This window comes from Corapipo altera, unplaced genomic scaffold, assembly GCF_003945725.1.
Source record: "Corapipo altera isolate COAL_440 unplaced genomic scaffold, ASM394572v1 50, whole genome shotgun sequence".
Taxonomy (NCBI): domain Eukaryota; kingdom Metazoa; phylum Chordata; class Aves; order Passeriformes; family Pipridae; genus Corapipo; species Corapipo altera.
In genome coordinates this window covers 311,904-331,397 of record NW_020884889.1, presented here as the reverse complement: position 1 = coordinate 331,397, position 19,494 = coordinate 311,904, and the positions used below count along the sequence as shown (strand labels likewise).

General features: G+C 40.6%; 1 protein-coding gene across 9 annotated transcripts in view; it reads left to right on the top strand.

Annotated features, from left to right (window-relative positions):
* Nucleotides 1–19,494, top strand: part of IQCH (IQ motif containing H) — a 53,255-nt gene that overhangs the window by 15,468 nt on the left and 18,293 nt on the right. For 8 of the 9 annotated variants that reach the window (XM_027644575.1, XM_027644572.1, XM_027644577.1 and 5 more), the window contains 4 exons: nt 1,279–1,362; nt 3,614–3,789; nt 7,006–7,278; nt 9,118–9,309. In XM_027644575.1, the coding sequence (XP_027500376.1) occupies nt 1,279–1,362; nt 3,614–3,789; nt 7,006–7,278; nt 9,118–9,309 (725 nt within the window). The remainder of the gene's footprint in view (nt 1–1,278; nt 1,363–3,613; nt 3,790–7,005; nt 7,279–9,117; nt 9,310–19,494) is intronic. The other variant, XM_027644573.1, reaches the window with a different exon arrangement.

The window sequence follows — 19,494 nt, the reverse complement described above, 5'->3', positions numbered from 1 at the left end:
TGATTTTCCAAAGGATATTTGCATGTTATTCTTTTGCCCAGCTCTTAAAAACAAATGTGTTTTCTCTACAGTTCAGTGTAGGGAAATCAGCTCCTAAGGTTGAAATTTAAATGGTTTGAGATTGTTAGGCAGCATTTTTAGTGGCTTAAAATTAGACCTGAGAGAACCACACAAAGCCTTGAGACTAAAGTTTGAGTCATCAGAGGAAGCTCTTTCAAAGTCCTGTAGCTCAATATTAAATAAATATTATTAAATCAATATATTTTACTTTGTAGTTCTGCAGCTGCCTGTGCTTGCTCCAATATGTAAGTTTTACAAGAAATGACTCAAAATTAAACTGGTAATTTTGATTTCTCTGCATTTTCTTATGCTCTGCTGTCCTTGTGCCAAGTGACATTGCCACCTTAGATTGCTGATTGCTTGTAATAATTGGCCTGCAATTTGCCTGAAATATCCATTATTGTTGTCTTCCAAATGAAAGCACTGGAATGTGGAACAGATTTTAGTCAAACTAAGTTTTTCCTGAGTTTCTCATGATTTGTCATGTGCAGATGTATGGAAATGTAAAGATTTTGCTACTGGATCAGTCAAGTTTTTATGCCAAACATTGAATATTAGGCTTAATCCTGCTGGATTCAATCCCACCTATCACAACCAGCAACTCCCAGTGTGGTTGGAGGTGTTTCTATGATTAATTTAGAATTGCAGGAATTGCAAAATTACAGGATTAGAGATTACAGGGCTGTCATTTCCTGCAGTCTTTTTGAATGGGAGCATGGAATCAGCTGGAATTCTGACCTCCAAATGGATAATCCGAGCTCAGCCAGGCTGTCACTCACCAAAGTGAGCAGGTAGCACTGAGACATCTCCTTAATGAAGTGGTTTTGTTGCCTTTTATCTGTGTGAAGGACAAAATTACCAGGATTCTTCCTTGATGATGGTGTCTTTTTTTTTTTTCCCCAGCGTTTAAAAAAAAAATAAAAATCCAGCAACATGAAAGACTCTAAGAAAATGTTGTGCATGGTTAAATTAGAAAACTCTGTAGGTCTGTAACATTCAGGTCTGTATTTAAAAAAACATAAAAACAAGAAGTTGCATCAGTTCCCTAATAAAAGTAAATTCAGAAAAAAGAAGCAATTAGAGCTGTGCCATGTTTGGGAGTCGAAATACTTTTATTACAGCTTTTTTTTTTTTTAAAGCCAAAAGTCTGATTTCTTTGCAATCTGTACCGAGGGGTTTCTGAATACAGTTTGAGGGGGGGCTTTCCTTGTTTTCCAGGATATTCCCAAGGCGTCCGTGAGCACATCCCTGATCTTGCTCTGCAGCAGAACATGCAGCTGGGAAGGCTGTGTGACATCCTGGGTATGTGAGGAGCTCCTGGCTCCTGCTTTTTGATTATTTGCCCACAGTTGTGACTAAAAGAAAAACCACACGAGGACTCTTTGTGTTCCTGTTAAATATGGAGCACAGAGAAGGAATTTATCTGCTGGGGAGTTTTGCTCCTGTCCACGTTATTCATAAAAAAAAAAAAAACCTGCTGGTTTCTTCCTGCCTCTGTGATAAGGTAAAGCAGCCTCATCCTGTGACATGCTGAGCACCACAAAGTGTTTAGTGTTCTACAAAATTAGGTAGCTAATTCTGTTAGTGCTCATTCAGGCTCACAGGGAGAGAAAGATGTGCTAGAAAAGAGCAAGCCCTTATTTAAACCAATTTTTTTTAACATCAGCAAATGAGACAAAAGACATCCATTTAAAAGTTGTTGGGTTTTTTCCTTTTCCTGACAGTCCTCTTTTAACCAAAGCAGGGAAGGATATTATATATATATCAATGACCAACTTCATTGGCTCCCTGGAATGACATAGTTTGCATGATTCATATATATTTCAGTATCATTATTATTTTATAAATGCCATTTAGGAAGTTTGTAACCAAAATATATTAGGGCCAGAAATTTACAGTTGCCTAAAATAATAATGTAATTGCTTTTATATATTATCTAGGCACCAATATTGGTTTTTTCCACAGTACAGTATTTTGGGGGTTTTTTGTTTGTTTTTTTAACATAGGGGATTTTTTGGCCATAAAATGATAGAAACTTAAAGGGACAAAGTCACACACTAAACAGGCATTTTTTTCTCATGCGTGAACATGAAAATCGGTTCTACTGTAAATCAGACCATGAGGAAGATAGGAAGCAGTGAAATATTAACTCAATTATTATCTAAATCAGATGCTTTACCTGTGCCTGGCAGAGGAGCACTGAGATTTACCACTTTGGTTCTCTTTTGCTTTGGAAAACCAGAGGATTTCCCTGCTGGCTGGGCGTTAATCTGTCCCTGGAGCCTCACTGTGTCCAAAAGAGACTTGTACCTCTCTTTATAGGGCAGTGCTAAGAGTAGTAAAATGTTTTGCAGCATTTTATTCACCAAATTCACTGCAGTTTGTCCATTTTTGACAGTGCCTTCAGCATCACAGCTCTCCTTAGCTACTGTTTTGTGCCCTGGCTGGTAAATTTTCAGGCTCATTGTGCAATGAAATGAGGAAATGCCTAAAAGCAAGAGAGTACTGACTGATGAACAGTTCTTTTAATTATTTTTAAAAGTTATCTGGTAATGAACTGGATTATATAAAGAGTGATTTTTGGGCTCTGTACTACTTTTAATACCTCAGTTGAGGTTCTTGCCTTACTTTTTAAGGTGGATTGTTTTCCTGCAGCTCTGTAGCAAAACTAAGGGAATGAATGGGGTCTCTTTTTCCTTTCCAACATAAGGCTCAGGCTTTCCTTATCCAATCCCTGCTTTGCTGCTGATTCATTCCCATGGAATAGCAGTTTTCCCTGGCACTTCCCAGTGCACAGTAAAACAATGAAAGACTTCCCACTGCTTTGGATCACAATCTGGGAGTGCTCTTTGCAGTGTATTCTATTGATGTTACCAGGCCCATTCATTCATTAGCTCATCTATTAACATGAATATTTTAGCAGAGCAGAGTAGTTAAAATTTTCCAAAACAGCATCTATTTAAAGGTTTTCTCACCTCTGAGTGTCTTTCAGCCCGAGCTGTTTTCCAGGCAGAAAAGCAGATTTCCACACCGTGGTGTTTGACTGATCTGCACATTCACATGCCCAGCAATAGTTATTAATGATTTCCCACCATGAGCTTTTCTGGGGACAGGAATAGGAACAGGCCCTGGAAAATCCAGGCAGCATTAGGAAACTGCAGTTTCACCAGCTTTCTAAACTGAAGAGCTCAGTTTTATAATTTACTGCTGTTACTGGGGTGTATTTTTAAAGCAGCTCAATTCCCACCGATGTTCGGGTGAGTCGGGCAGAGAAATCCCCCTGCAGCACTTCCCAAATCCTGCCCCCAATGTGTGCTGCAGCTTGAATCCTGAAAACCAGCCCCTTCCTTGGGTTGCTGACCTGTCTTCAGAGAAATGCAGAAGCACAGAAAAAGCACTTAAAGCACCAAGATTTGGGAATTAGCCCCCGTTTTTATCTCCAGTGCTCTTTGAGGGAAGCTGTTTGTGAGCACACGGTCAGGAGCGATGGGATCCTGTTGGGAAGGGGGTTCACCTTTCTCCCAGTAATGAACACTGTGCCCCTTTGTTTCAGATGCCAACGTGGACGTCATCTACATCTGCCCCCTTCCTCTGAGTGAGGAGTTACTGCAGTATTACAATAAACTCCTGGGTCTGCAGGCAGCTGTTAGATCTGGGAACCCCGAGGACATGGGTGACCTGCAGGACAGGTTCAGAATTCTCACCCCTGAAGCTATAAACAGCTTCCCCGTGAGTTTGTCTCCTAATTACTACAGCTTGAGGGATGCAGTAAAATTAAATTGGAAATTTTATAACTTGCAACGCTCTGGTACACATCAGTGAAATATTATTGCAAGTTTAAGGGCTTTACTGATTAGACTACTAGTTAGAGCATTGGAAATAAATATCCTGGTTTAGCTTTATAGGCTTGGTTGAGATAGTCCTATATTGGCTATTTGTAGGCTGCTGTCCCTCCTGACTGTGTGCTTGGGACTGGGAAGTTGATAGATTTATATCTCTAAGCAAATCATAGCAATAAACCATTCTTATTACTGAAACTTTATCTCTGGGTAGCCCAGCATTCAATCATTGCTGTGTTTGCACTGTTTCTTGCAATTAAATCCAGTGCAGAGCTTCTTAAAGAACAGAACTTAAAACAAGTTAGGTGATGATACAGAAATATTGGTTTGGAACAGAACAGAATAATACAGAAATATTAGTTTCAATAATACAGAAATAATGGTTCCAGAAAAATAGTAATACAGAAATATTAATTCCAATAATACAGAAGTAAGGGTTCCAGAATAATAAATAATAATACAGAAATCTTAGTTCCAAACCTGTCCATTCAGGTTTAAATCCATGTGCTAAAACATGATCTAAAAAGAGTCCTTAATTAATGTACACTGTGTACAGTGTTTGTAAAAATGCTGCAGTGCAGTGAAGACTTTTTACAGTGAATAGTTTTATATTGTAAATATTAAATCTACGGTGCCTTAGCTGGGATTTGATTTTTGTGAAACTTTGTGGCACATTTAGGATCTTTGCTTGGAGCCCTGCTGCTGTTTTTAATTTTTTTTTTTAAATTTCATTTTAACAACTGTAGCTGGTTTTTCTCTGGATACAGAGTTATTTTCCAGTACTAACTACCAAATATTGGGTGTATTAGTGGTGAATTCTGTCAGGGAAGATGGGCCATCCCAGGTTTTGGGTGATACCAGGTTGAGGTTCACCCTTGGCTCTTTAGTTTATACAAAAAATCCTCAAATTAGCTTGTTTTCATGAACCATGTGTTCTTTACCTTCTAATAACTGATGTGTCCAAGGGGTAGATCTTCTGTGTGGAGAGGAATCTGTGCTCAGAACTGATCCTTGGCTTCACTGCCAGTTTTGGCTGGGTAAGAGTTTGAGCTTTGTAAGTTCTTTTTAAGGATCTTTCCTCTGGGTTATTTAACAAAAAGCTTTTCTTGCACTTAATATATCTAAATTTATACCTCATAAATGCAAGTGTGGCTTGAAGGCCACCTTAGCAGGCTCCTTTTAGAAGTACAAATCAGTCTTGCCTAGTTTTCCAGCAGTTTTGGTGGGACTGGATGGAAGGAAAAGCTGTGGAAAAGCCAGAGATGGTCCTGATTTTCCACAAGCAGAGGATCAAACCTGGATGGTGCTGACTTTGCTCCTCATGGGGAGGCTGATGCCAAGGGCAGCTCTTCTGATCTTGAGGAGTTTCAAACAAAACAATAACCAAGAACCAGCCCTTTGGTTCATCTCCTGACTCAGTTCTGGGCGGTCCTGCAGGAATTCTGAGGATTCCTCAGTCCTGCTTTTCCCTGCCCTCCCTCCCACTGCCATATATCATGGCAGCCATACTCTCAAAGCAGGAATGAACCAGATTTTACAGCCTGTTTCCTGCACTCCTTAATTAACTGTAAAATCCATTATTGAGAGACACAAAGCAAATCCCATCCCTCCATCCCCACTCGTGGCCCCAGGGAGGGAGTGACCGGGGCTGGGAATTGATCCCGTTCTCTCCATGGCACAACTCTGCCATGGAACCTATGGAATGGGGCAGCTCCCTGTGCTCAGGAAACACAGGGATCAGAACCTGGTTACAAAACTCACGGAAGGGAAAAGGCTTCAGGAAACTTGTTTGTTGTTCTTTATGTCCTTAAACTTCTGTGGTTCCCTTTTTCCTACTGGAATTTTGGAGAGTATCCCATTTCTCTGATGGATCTCCTCCCTGTCCTTGCAGTGTCTGCTCCTTTGCAGAGAGGTTTGGGCACTCTTTGGAGCTGTGTTTGCTCTGAGAAAGCACTGAGAAGAGACAGAAGGGATTCCTTTTGCCCACTTCCAGGGGCTCCTCCATCTCATTTTCCAGCATCATCCCCATCCTAGTGATGGAATCAAGGTTTATGCTTCAGTCCTCGTGAAGGAACATCCAGGACTTGGAAGGAGAATGTTCTGGATTCTCCAGTCCTGGAAATCCCAAGAAAATCCAGGATTTACACTATCCTGAAAAGGAATACCCCCTGGCTGAGGCCTAAATTGGATGAAATCTCAGTGGGAAGATGACTTGCTTCTTGTTAGGATTATGATTTGTTTATGACAATCTGTTGTTTATGACAATCCATACATGTGGATTTCTCTTGTACCCTTTTTCCATCCCTCTGTGTCTCTTATCTCAGTGCACCTCTATATTTTTGGGAAGATAGTTAGGATATCTGCAGATAGAAAACATTTATGAGGCTTCACCTGCCATGACCAATGTCTAGTTTAAATTCAGAGGTTATAGGCTATGTCACGAGCAGCTTGTTCAGCAGCAGATCTTCTTTTTTAGGAGAAATGAAAAATTCCTTGCAAAAAGTTGGAACCCTTGTACTTTAAACAACCACAAAACTACTCCCCTCTCCTCGAGTCCTCTGCAGTTGTTTAGGGTTAGTTGTTAGTGGAATGGAAATGTTATGTCCCCAGTAATTTAATGTGAGCACTGAAAGCTTTTGTAAATCAAAGTGTTTTATTCTCAGAGAGTCATTTAAAATACCACTGAACTGTATGTGAAATACTTTCCCCGCTGTTGAGGGTGGGGGGGGTGTTCTTAATTTTTGTATTGATTTTCAGGAGCTTTAGAGTTAAACCATGCCAGGAGTGTTGCTGAGATGAATCACTATTATCCAAAGGCCACCAGCCTCTCTGCCGACTGACAGAAGGATAATTCCACATGGATCAAATAAATACAGATGTGGAGTAATTAGTTCTATTCCCAATGAGGCCATTTCCAACACACTAAAGATGTGCACGATTATGGAGCCTCACCCCAACAGCTTTTATCAATTTAAACTGCTAAGCTACAGGATGGGTCATAACCCAGCCTGCTATTAATAATGGATTTATTGTGGGCAACGGCAGGAATCAGGTTCAGGGGGTAGGAAAAACACCTTTTAACAAGAGTGATGCTCTCTTTCTCCAGCAGCAGCACATGTGCCTGGCCACTCAGCTCAAGTACAGTCCCAAGACAATCCAGAGGATCCAGGTTCTCATCCAGAGCAGGGATGCCTACGTGGTTGGGGGGGTTCCCCACGCCGATGACCTGGCGGTGGCCGACATGCTCGACGTGCCCGTGCTGGGCCCGGGGCCAGAGGTGGCTCAGCTCTACGGCACCAAGTCTGGCAGTAAAAGGCTTTTTGCCAGTGCTTGTGTGCCAACCCCTCCTGGAGAATCTGACATCCACAGCAGGGAACAGGTAAGCAGGGTGTGCCCTGGGGTGTGACAACGTGTGCTTGGTGGGGTGCAGATCTGGATAATTTATCTGTTGATTGGAGCCTCGCTGGGTCTGATCAAGTCTTGTGTGAGGTTGGGTTCTTTTTTGCCTCTAACTGACCAATGAAATGCAGTTTGTGCCCTAGTCCGGAAGGAATGCAATTCCTCTGGGATTCTTCCTGGTGTCTTGAGAATATATGTGTGTTTGGTCCAGTGATTGCAGAAGTTTTGTGCTGCTGCTCCATGGGTGAAGTTATGGCCTCAATGAATTAGTTTTACCAGAGACTGAAGGTAGAACAAGGATTTCTGGGAAAATGAAGGGAAAATTTCTTCCACTTATGCAACCAGCTGTTCAAATGGAGGTTCACTGAGCACCTTTGCAGCTGAGCATCTTAGTACCCAAACTATCATTGCTGAACTCATCGACCTTGTTGGCATGACCAGCAAGAAAAGAACAAAAGATCCCTAAACTAAAATTACAAGGCACAGGACTTTTCTGTGCTGCGTTTCCATGTTTATTTTGCAGGCAGTGCCTCAATATTTTATTCTTTAAGCTGATGTTGCAATTTGCAATGATATGTCTAAGTGTGATGTTTTAAAAACACTTTCGTGGTGTTGCAACATCTCCTGCAGGAAAATAATCACTACCAAGGTTTGTGGGTATTCCTGCTTCTTCAAGAGGCTTTTCACATTGCTTTGCTTTTTATTAATCGCTTTTAACACTGAACAATCTAAGCTGCACAAATACATTGCAACTTCCATAGCAGATGAAACAAATATATGATCAATGAACTGAAAAACAGCTGCTTGATTTATTTGATTCACATAAATTATTTAACAGGACTTTTGGTTCTTACCACAGGGTTAGGGAAGTTTTACTTCTGTTGTTTCCTTGTATGAAATATTGACATTTTAGGTTAAATAATCAAAGCAAGGTGACACTATGGTAAAGCACAATTCAATTTTCACTTAAAGATAGCACATAATTCTTTGTGATTGGTGCAGTCTTTACAGTATTATTGATCCTTTTCATTACTGTAGGGGAGCCATCAAGAAAAACGCATTTATGTGATTCTCAAAAGCTACAAATGGAACACATGTAATTGTATTTCAGGTCAATCTTAAAAATCTAAATCTAAAAAAGAAGGAAACAAAAGCCCCCCAAATTACTATGTAAAATGTAGAAGACTGTAGCCAATGCACCAAGATCTGATAATACTTTTACCAGGTTCAAAGTCATTTGCAGCTTCTAAGAAGCTAATTGCATCCTGCACCAGCTGGGCAAAAGGCATTTTAAAGCCATTTAAATCTGGGTACATACACAAATAAATAATTAGCATTTTTATAAAGCCTGCCTGGTAACTCCTTCCTACATTTATAACCTTGTAATGTACTCTCCAGTAGGAGAATTTCACAGCTGTTTTGGCTGGTGGGAAACTCTGGCACATTTGTGTCTCCATTTTGCAAATAGTGTCGTCCATCCCGTGTTGTTCCCTGTCACAAACATTTATTGAGCAGTTCTGATTATCCAAAACCTCAGATCCTCAGCAGACAAAGAAGCTTGGGCAGGCAAATCCCTCTCTGCAGAATACAGGGATGCAACTCCAGCATGAAGGCCGTGGAGCCTTCCCCAAAAACCATCCAGGGCTGTTTTCACTGTGTATCCAAACAGCTGTAACAACACAGGCATCTCTGAGAAAATGAAACCACGTTTAGAAAATGAAACCATATTTAGAAAATGAACTTCTGAGTCCAAATGTTTGAGAGCTGAGAGCCTGAGGAAGGGTTTGATGTTGTCATTTGTGCTGTTGTTGCTCCCCAGCTGATCCGTGCCCTCAGCCAGCTCGTGGTGGACACCGTGGAAGTGCAGCGCTGGGTGCTGAAGATGAATGAGGAACGTGGAGGAAATGGCACTGCCTACTGTGATGTGATTTCCCACTTGGAATGCTACCACTGGCTCCAGAAGGAATGGCAGAGCCACGGCCCTGAGGGGTGGGGTAGGAGCCAGGCACGTGTAAGTAACAAAAGAGCATCTTGGTTGTTGTGTCAATGGTCCACTGAGGTTCCTCCTCACTTAAATCTCTTCTCTGGGCCTTCATTTTAAGGTAAATGTTGGTTGTTGCAATCCAGACTGGCTTGTACAAAGCAATAGGTAACACTTAAATATTCCAAAATATAAATGAATGACTGGCATTCTAGCTGTGGGATACCTTGTGTGGCATAACACTTCATTCCTATGCAACAATGGGCACATTTTACACAGTTTTTATCCAAAGTGAGGACACAGAAATGAAAGTATATAGACAGCAGAGCCTATTTAATTCTGTAATTAAAACTGTAGATTTATAACCTCAGTCCCACAAACATATCTGTAGCAAGTGCTATCAAAAGACAATATGATAAACTAGGATAATTCACCATCCATTTTCATCATAGAAACATAGAAATTTGGAATTATTGGAATTTAGTTGATTTAGTTGAACAACACTAGTTTGAAGCCACATACAAAAGGATTGTTTTTAAATCTGTTTCTCTGAGGATTAATTTTTCTGTCCATTTTGCCTCAATGGTAACTTTTAAACCTGTATGAGACAGAACACTTGAGGTCTTGGAGGTCATTAGACTCCTGCAAGTGGGTGTTTAGGTAAGGAGAGAGATCTATAAATATTTAACTGAGGGAAACATTATAGCATGAACTCAGGCACTTGTAGATTCCTAAGAATCCCCAGGATTGAGAGGCTGGAAGATGATACATTTCAACCTCAGAAAAATCCATATGAAACCAGCCTTCATTAGTTCTGGCATTCAGAGAACTATTTGTAGTTTAAATATTCATTGGTATTTAAATGTGTTAATTTCAATAAGCATTTGATATTTCTGTATATCTTGCCAAATTCATTCCTAATGTAATGGTTTTAAAGCCAGAAGGAATGTATCCAGAAAAATTGTTTAATTTACATAAACTACTCATTATAGCTCTTCTGATTTTTTTAATTCCATCAAAACTGTTTTGAAATTTGGGGTTGATTGAATTATATTGTGTATTAAAATTTCAAATTGTGCTGATTACAGTTCTGCTGCATTTGACAACCGCAAAGTAATTCCACATTATGAAACAGAGTTTATGATATAAAGCTGAAGGGCTAATTTCTAATCTGCTGAAGATCCCTCACTCCCTGCAAGTCAGGCAGGATAAAGCAGAGCCCTGGAGAGCCATCCCAGTGGGAGCATTGCCTGGGATGTAAAGCTGATGGTATATCCAGGTCCTGCTCCCACCCCCTGAGTCATGGCAGAAGACAGGACTCAGCAAGTCTAGTTCTTTGCTGGTGTAAATTCCCAATATAAGTGGCATTCCCTAGTGTTGGTATTCCCATTGCTATGCCTTTTTAATTGTTTTCTGGCTAAGTGACTCTGCATAAAGGACACAGTGATCCCAACCTTTCTTTGGTTTCCCTTTGTGCTCCAGTGACCTTAAGCTTTGACGCAACCGGGAATCAACCCATTAACCAACCCCTTAAACATAAACCCACATTGGAAGTTGGGAAATACATATGGAATAATAAATTTCATCTGATTTCCTGGAGTCAGCAGGAAAGCTTCCAGAAATCCAACCCGAGATTAGAGTGGACTCTGGCAAAGTGTTGCCCAGAGAAGCTGTGGCTGCCCCATCCCTGGAAGTGTCCAAGGCCAGGTTGGATGAACTCGGAGCAACCTGGGCTAGTGGAAGGTGTCCCTGCCCATGGCCTGGGGTGGAATGAGATGAGCTTTAAGACCCCTCCCAACCCAAATCATTCCATGATTCCATGACTCTAGAGTGCTGCTATTTTGAACATCTTGAATACATGTGTTCACCTCTTCCTGCCTCCCTCGTTTACCCTCTTTTTGTAGCGCAGGAGACCTTTTGGATACAATGAATTGCATCTCCACCGAGTCTCACCGTGGAGAGCAGAGGATTAAAATCCTCCTTTGTTAAGGAACACCATAGTAATGATACACATTTCAACATCAAAGCAGCAGTTTGTGAGCACAGGAATGCTTTAATGTCCTGTTGCAGTGGGGAGACCTGTTCCTTTTGATAATGAAGACGTCGTGTCACCGGCGTCGGCTGCCACACACAAAATGTGTGCTGGCAGGTTATTAAAAAATTCAGCTTCTTGATGAAAGACTATCCTGCAGGCAAGGAGTACAGTGAAAAGCCTCTCCATTCTGGTAGAATTATTAGAAATGAGAATATGACTGTGAGCACTAAATTATGTTAATACTTACAAATAGCATCATTTGCATAGCAGTTTAAGACACGATACCCAGATTTTCCTCAGTGGCATGTAGCAGGCAACAGATTAAAAATAATGTACTTTGTGAGTTTGAACTGTGGCAAAATCTCTTCCAGCTGAAAATGAAGCTGATTTTAGAGTCCTCATTTCAGATAGAACATTGGGGCAAAGCCAAGTGCGGGGCAGGGTTATGGATGGGTTTCACCTTGTTAACTTAATGCAGCCTCTGAGTTATCTGAACAATTAATTTGCAACTGCATAAAGGGTTGAATTCATAAACTACATGAATGTCTCTGGAAGTCCATCAGCTTGCTGTGCACTGCTGAAATCTGTCAGCACATAAAAAAATTCATCCCGAGGCCCAGAATCCAAGGATATTCAACATCCAGGGAACTGCTGCCTCCACGAGTGCACGTTTGGCAGTTGTGAGGTTGGTTGTGGAGATATTTTTCAGTGTGGAAAAGAATATCAGGGTCTGGCCCTAGTTCTGTGCAAAGAGATCAGTGAGTACTGAGGCTCCTTAGCAGTTTAATTGTATCCTGTCCTGTGAATGACTGTTGTAAGGAGCAAATAAATGCATTTTTTTACATATGCATGTAAAGTGCTCTTCTGCCATTCTAAAATGATTTTCCAACCTCTCTTCTGTACCAAGTCAAGCTTCACTTTGTCCATGTGTAGCAGCAAAAGTGGTTTTGCTGCTGTAAGAGTAAGTGAATAATTTTTTAGAATATCTAGGCAAAGATATCCATGATAATTATTAATATATGCTACTCCAGAAGCTGGGCATTTTGCTCTTGTTGAGAGTCAACAGTTCAGTTTTTGGGAAATCTCACCTAAACTCACGTGGACCCTTGCTGGGAGACTATGGAGTCATGGAAAATCATTAATTGTTATTGCTGACAGTCTCTGGCTTAGAGGGATTCTGAGTTGCCAGTGGTTGAGGCTGGGTGAGTATCTGAGGAGTGGATATGATTGCTCTGTTCTTATGCTTTCCTGAATATTCTGAATTTTGGGACTCAAACTGTCACCTCCAACTCCCAGATTCCTCTTCCCTAGTAGAGTAATGATTACAGGAAAGACAACATCACTTTCCTGTTAATCTTGCCTTTTTTCTTCTTTTAAAAATTCCCCTTTTACATCAAATAATACAGGACTGTGCAACATCCCATCCTCTTGTATAACTGTAGAAATCTAAATAGTAAATCACTACTGAAATTAATTTTAGAGTTATCTTTTATTACACTGTGACTTAATTAACCACCAGGACCAGCAACATGATGTGAGTTTATCTGCAGCGAGTCTAAAGATAACAAAGATCATGCTGGAGACAAAAAATATAAAGAAGAGCTGAAAACCCAAGAATAGAACAAGACACAGAAAAACAAGCAACAAATTCTCTTTCAATAAGCCATTATAATTGGCCATAGCTACACAACCATTTCAAAACTCTCCATTAAGTATCTGTTATAGAAAAAAAAAAGTGATTTAATGTCCTTGTACAGCCCCTGTTAGAAGTGGGAGTGTTTGAATCTCATTCAGGATTTTGTCTCTTTTCCTTCTCCTTATAATTTGGTTAATTCACTAAAATGAGGAAATCAAAATCTTTTCAGAAGATGACAAATACAGAAAATTCAACTTTTAGTCTGAGCAAACATTTGGATGCTGGTTGCAGGATTTTGCATGGATTGCTCTTGGAAGATAGTAATGCAAAATGCTGAATGTCCCTTTAAATAAAACATTTTTGCTCAGCTTTTGAAAGTCCTCTAATAAATAATAGGGAAACTTTGGGATTACCTGGAAACCAGGAATAGTGGGGAGCAGATTATTTCCTGGTTGAATGAATTCCATGCACTCTAAGAAAACTGGAACTTCCATCCCACGTCCTGTTTCTTTACTGAGTTAAGGAATTCAGAGTATTTGTTTGCCAGCAGGTCAGAAGGAAACCAACCAAAATACCACCAAAAATGTCATTTTAGAAATATGGCACTGCCAGCACACTCCTTCCTGACCTTCTTTGAACACAGCAGAGCTTCTAACAGTGCTTTTTTTCCTGATTTTCTTTTTTAAAATTGATCTTAATGTAATACCTAAAGCCTCCCCAGGGACTTCTTAAGGACTCTTTTGTACACATGGAATTGCAGGTGTGGTATTTTTCCAGCCTGAAGAGGGCCAGAAACTCTGACAGATCTACAGAAAATGCATTTACAGCGTTTTGACAGGTTTTTAACATTTCTTTTAACTGATACCGTGTTTAAGAGGAGAAGAAAAAGAACCCAATGATTTCTTTCTGAAATCACATTTTTGGAATTCATTAGAATCCTTTCTTAAAAATACAGGCCAGAAAGGAGGGCAAGTCACAAAAGTGCACTGAACTTATAGAGATTGCAACTAAATTAATTGAGAAAATAATATTAATCTGAGGGCATCAGAGTTGTTTGTGCATTTGCAGAGAACTTATTAAAAGACAGAAAAGATGCCTTCAAATATTGCTTTTTTTTGTATAAGGATTAACATCCCAGTGTCTTGAACTTCAGAAAGAGATTGATTGTATGAAACAATGGAGCTGCAGGTTGTTTTGTAGTGTGAACACTTCATCCTAAATAAGTGAAATATTCGTTCTCTGGAGTTCTCTTAGTTTATTAATATATCTGTGTGTCTGCCATGATGTTGTTTCTGGTGATTCTCAAATCTGAGGTAAAATAGGGGATTAAAATAAATAGAATCAGGTGATTCTCAAATCTCTGAGGTAAAATAGGGGATTAAAATAAGTAGAATCAGGTGATTATCAAATCTCTGAGGTAAAATTGGGGATTAGAATAGAGAGAATCAGGTGATTATCAAATCTGAGGTGAAACTGGGAATTAAAATAAATAGAATCAGGTGATTCTCAAATGTCTGAGGTAAAATAGGAATTGGAATAGAAAGAATCAGGCGATTCTCAAATCTGAGGTAAAATAGGGGTTTGGAATAAATAGAATCAGGTGATTTTCAAATCTCTGAGGTAAAATAGGAGATTAAAATAAGTAGAATCAGGTGATTCTCAAATCTTTGATGTAAAATAGGGGATTGGAATAGAGAGAATCAGGTGACTCAAATCTGAGATAAAATAGGTGATTAAAATAAAATCAGTTGATTCTCAAAGCTGAGGTAAAATAGGGGATTAGAATAAATAGAATCAGGTGATTTTCAAATCTGAGGTAAAATAGGAGATTAAAATAGATTCAGGTGATTCTCAAATCTTATGTGATGTAGGTGATTGGAATAGAGAGAATCAGGTGACTCAAATCTGAGGTAAAATTGGGGATTAAAATAAGTAGAATCAGGTGATTTTCAAATCTCTGAGGTAAAATAAGGGATTAAAATAAATAGAATCAGGCGATTCTCAAATCTGAGGTAAAATTGGGGATTAGAATAGAGAGAATCAGGTGATTCTCAAATCTGAGGTAAAATAAGTCATTAAAATAAATAGAATCAGGCGATTCTCAAATCTGAGGTAAAATAGGGATTGGAATAGAGAGAATCAGGTGATTCTGAAATCAGAGGTAAAATTGGGGATTAGAATAGAGAGAATCAGGAGTCTCTCAAATCTCTGAGGTAAAATAGGTGATTGGAATAGAGAGAATCAGATGATTCTCAAATCTGAGGTAAAATAAGTCATTAAAATAAATAGAACCAGGTGACTCTCAAATCTGAGGTAAAATGAAGCAGAGTTGTGTCCCTTGGTTAAATCGAAGGCCCGGTCCCCGTTCCCAACCTGCACCCATCGGCTCTGCAGCAGTTGGGCTGTGTCCTATTGATTTAATCTGCTCCTAATCAGTACATAAAGCTATAGGCCTGCAGTGTTAATTTTTCATATGCTTACAAAGTACCCTTTGATTTTCTGTCACGCGTTAATTACAGCGTTTTGCCATTAAATAGGAAGCTTTGTGTAAACTAATTACTAGGTAATCATTGTGTACCGCGAGCGTGCTGCTCGTACCTTTTATTTTATCCTAAAAACACACACATCTCGCAGTCTGGAACCACTATACCTTCCAGCCATTAGCTCTCACTAATTCATAGCATTATTGTGGGAAGATTGTAGGAGTTGTAATTGTTGTGGTATCAGTGCTGTTAATTACCGGAGTAAACAGTTGAAATGGTGCCAAGGTCTATTGTACAAGGCAGAGGAAAGGAGGTTTAAATGTTACTTCCACCATCTGGGGACTGGAGGAGAGGCAAATGCTAGAAAACAGCAGTGAGGCAATATCAGAACTCCAGCTCCGGGGTTTGAGGCCATATGGATCCAGAATATTTTGAATCAATTGAATTTAAGTGCCAGTTTGTAGCAATAACAGCGTGGAAGGAGAGGATAAAAAGCAAGAGCACTAAAGAAATCTGAAATGTGGTAATGTTGTCGCAGCCAATAAAGTGCCTGCTTGGATTATTTTAAAAATGTTTGTTTTGCTAAAATCCAAAAAGTAACACATAGGCAACTCTGGGAATAAAAGGAGTTGAAGTGTGTGTTGTTTGTGGAACACAATGCAGGTTTTGTCTGACAATTCCTGTAGCATTACAGCAATTGCCATAAAATTCCTGGGAAGTGACTGTGGGTTCTCTATATGATGCTTTCCTTCTTTCTGAAATCACATTTTTTGGAATTCATTAGAATACTTTCTGTAGAGATACAAGCCAGAAAGGAGTGCAAGTCACAAAAGTGCACTAAATTTATGGAGATTAAAACTAAATTAATTGGGAAAACAATATTAATCTGAGGGTATCTGACTTGTTTGTGCATTTGCAGAGATCTCATTAAAATAGAGAAAAGATACCTTCAAATATTACTTTTTTTTTTTTTTTTTTTTTTTGGTATGAAGGTTAACTTCCTAATGTCCTGAACCTACAAATGCTGCATTTGAAATAAATATATTATTGTTTTTTTAAAGAGGGATTTTTGAAGATCGTGATAATTGTTTTCTTTGCTCTGAAGGAAGATGTGGGGAACCTGGAAAATGCAGAAGCTGCGCCTCGCACGAGGCACGTTTTTATGCATAAACCAGCAATGCAAGTGGATTTTTTGGATTAAAATAGCAAACTCATGACTAAGATTATACTGATTTCAAATTAACATGCTGTACATAAAAATGCAGAATTCTTTGAGAAGTTCATAGCCCTTTCAAGATCCTTTTTGTTGCTGATTTTTGGCAGCACAGGCTGCAGTGATTTGATATTTGATTTCCCTGCATATATTGTTCTCCAAGCTGAACAGGGATCTGGGAGCATATTGTGCTGCCAGTTTAGGAGTGTTCCGAGGAAATGGGAAGGATCTCTCGTCCTAAACAATCCTGGTTTATTTATTTTTTATTGGTCTGTTAGCAGATGTTGGAGTAGTTCAGGGCACAATGTAAAACATGTGCTTTTCAATGGATGGTAAATAGGAAAGTGCACAATGAAAGGAGCAATTGGGAGAGGGTTTGGACTGGGGCACGGGGAAAGGGGGGGGGGGTTGTGGGGTTTTTGTGTGTGTGTGGCTGAATTTAGAATTAAAAGAAGTGCTTGATCTTTATATATTGAAATCCTCAGCGTGCGGAGTGACAGCGTGAGCCAGACGAGAAACCCGCGGCCCCATGTGGTGTGAAAAAAGGAACAGCAGTTTAAGTGCTGCAAAGTTGAAAGGGAACTGAGCTCCTTGTTCTCGCAGTCACGGGAAGAGGCCGTTTTGTGCTGCCGGATTGAAGCGTGGCAGATGTGCCTCAGCCCCACAAAAAGCCCCCGGAGCCGGAGCGACCCCGGCCCCGTGTCCGGCCCCGCAGGGAAGGAAGGGCCGAGCTCCGAGGAGGCGCTCGGAGATAATCCCAGTAAAGTGCGGAATTCTGTGCGCTGCTCCCACCATTCCCCTTAATGCCAGTGGCAGCCCCGTTTGCCAGGCAGCTGAAATGGCCCATTAGCTATCGGGGAAAATTGTCTTTGCTCCTTTCAGCAGATGGAGCAAATATTTTACAAAGCAATTTTACATAGGAAAAGCATTTGCGTGGCTGGGTAATGACGGCTGTTTTACATGATGGTACCTTCGCTCCGAACGCCCTTTCCCGGCTCGTGCAAAGGCAAAATTGGCACTTTTTAATTTTAAAATTTGCAGTTAACGACGAAATGCCTGGGCTTTAAATCAGGTGGCAAACTTTAAGTAGATAGAGGGTGTTCAGCGTATCGCTTCCAAAACCATTTCCATTTTCATAAACTTCTCACATTGTTCTGCTCGCTGCTGTAAATTGTGTTTCTGGCCAGCGTGTACCTATCTGAATTAGTGGAAAAAAGTATCAAATCGGTTTAATTTGCAAAATAGGAAATAATGAAAGATATTTGGACGGTCAGAAGCAGTTACTGGGCTCTCCCACATTTGCTGGTGTCACTGAGGATATCAGAATAAGCTGGGCTGGACCGATTCCCATCAAGGCAGCTGGAATAAGTTATCCCAGCTCCACTGATCGCGGCAGAAAGGATTTACTTGTAAATGGTAGGAATTGTCATAGTGCCATCCAAGTGGCATAAATTGCCATGGCTTCATTGACTTCAGCAGAGCTGTGGCAGTTTGTATCACTCAGGATCTCTGCTGGTTTCATTCCTCTCTGGCCCACTCAGCTTTACTTATTTGGAGTTACTTTCTTCACTCTATTTGCTTGCAAGGTCTAAATAATTTCCTTTCAATCTGATTTTTAGCTAAAAAGCCCTGGGTCTTTGTCGTGCTTTCTCCTGCTCTGCAGCCTCCTTCTGTCCCCAGGTCTTTCTTCCTATTTCTAAGTGTATTTCTTCTTCCTATTTATTTACTTCTTTTCTCTTCTCAACAGGCTTTTCTTTGCTGCCTGATCTGTCTCCAGCAGATTTCCTACCAGAGCCTTCAACATCTGCCACATTTGATCTTAATTTTTTGTTGCAACTCCCATTCTAAGAAAGCCTTTTGAAATTCAGCTTGCAGAAGGGTGAGAAATTATTTTATATTTAGTGGGAAAAAGGTTCCTGATTCCCTGATTATCCAGGCATTGCTTGTCCAAGGCTCTGTCACGTTGGGCTGGAGCTCACGGGGAAGTTTTTCAGATTTGCTTGGATTGGTTATTTCTTTAAAATCCTCTTTGCTTTCCATCAGGCTGCTGTTGGTGAGATCTTGTGGCTGCCCCTGGATCCCTGGAAGTGTCCAAGGCCAGGTTGGATGGGGCTTGGAGCAACCTGGGCTAGTGGAAGGTGTCCCTGCCCATGGCAGGGGTGGCACTGGATGATTTCTAAGGTCCCTTCCAACCCAAACCATTCCATGGTTTGGCTCCTGAGCTGAGGACTTTGCACCCAACAGACCTCCTGTGTTCAAATCTCCAGGAAATGCTGTTGGACATTGTTTAAGCAACACTGGGCCTGTGGAGGAGGTGCCACAACAGTCTTGCCTGTCTAATGTCCATCATGTGAGCTGAGAGCAGCAGCACAGGAGGTTACTGGAGGTGTAGATGAGGTGAATGGAGTGTGTGTTTGACCAGCAGCCTCCAACAGTGAGCCAGGTTAGCCAGGCCTTGGGTACACTCCAAAATTTGGAAGTTCTGCTTGATTTTGCACCCAGTTTAGGGAATTCTCTTCCACCTCTATGTGTGATCCTCCAAAACAACTCTGTCTGAAAGGAGATACAGCTCAGAGTGGTTGCAATAGAGAGTTGTCCTACTGCACCTGCTCTTAGTTTAATGTCACTTACACAAGCTTGGTCACAGCATTCCCAAATGCTTCTACATATCTACCTTTTTTTTCCCCCCCCCGTGATTTATCAGAAGCTTTCAGGCAGCCATTGCACACCTCTTTCTTGGTTTGTTTTTGTATTTCTGTTCAAATTGCCCAAAACCCAAAGTCATCAGATCTCAGGGCTGAGGCTGGGAGTGAGAGAGGTATCTCTGAAGGCACTGCCAGCTGCAGAC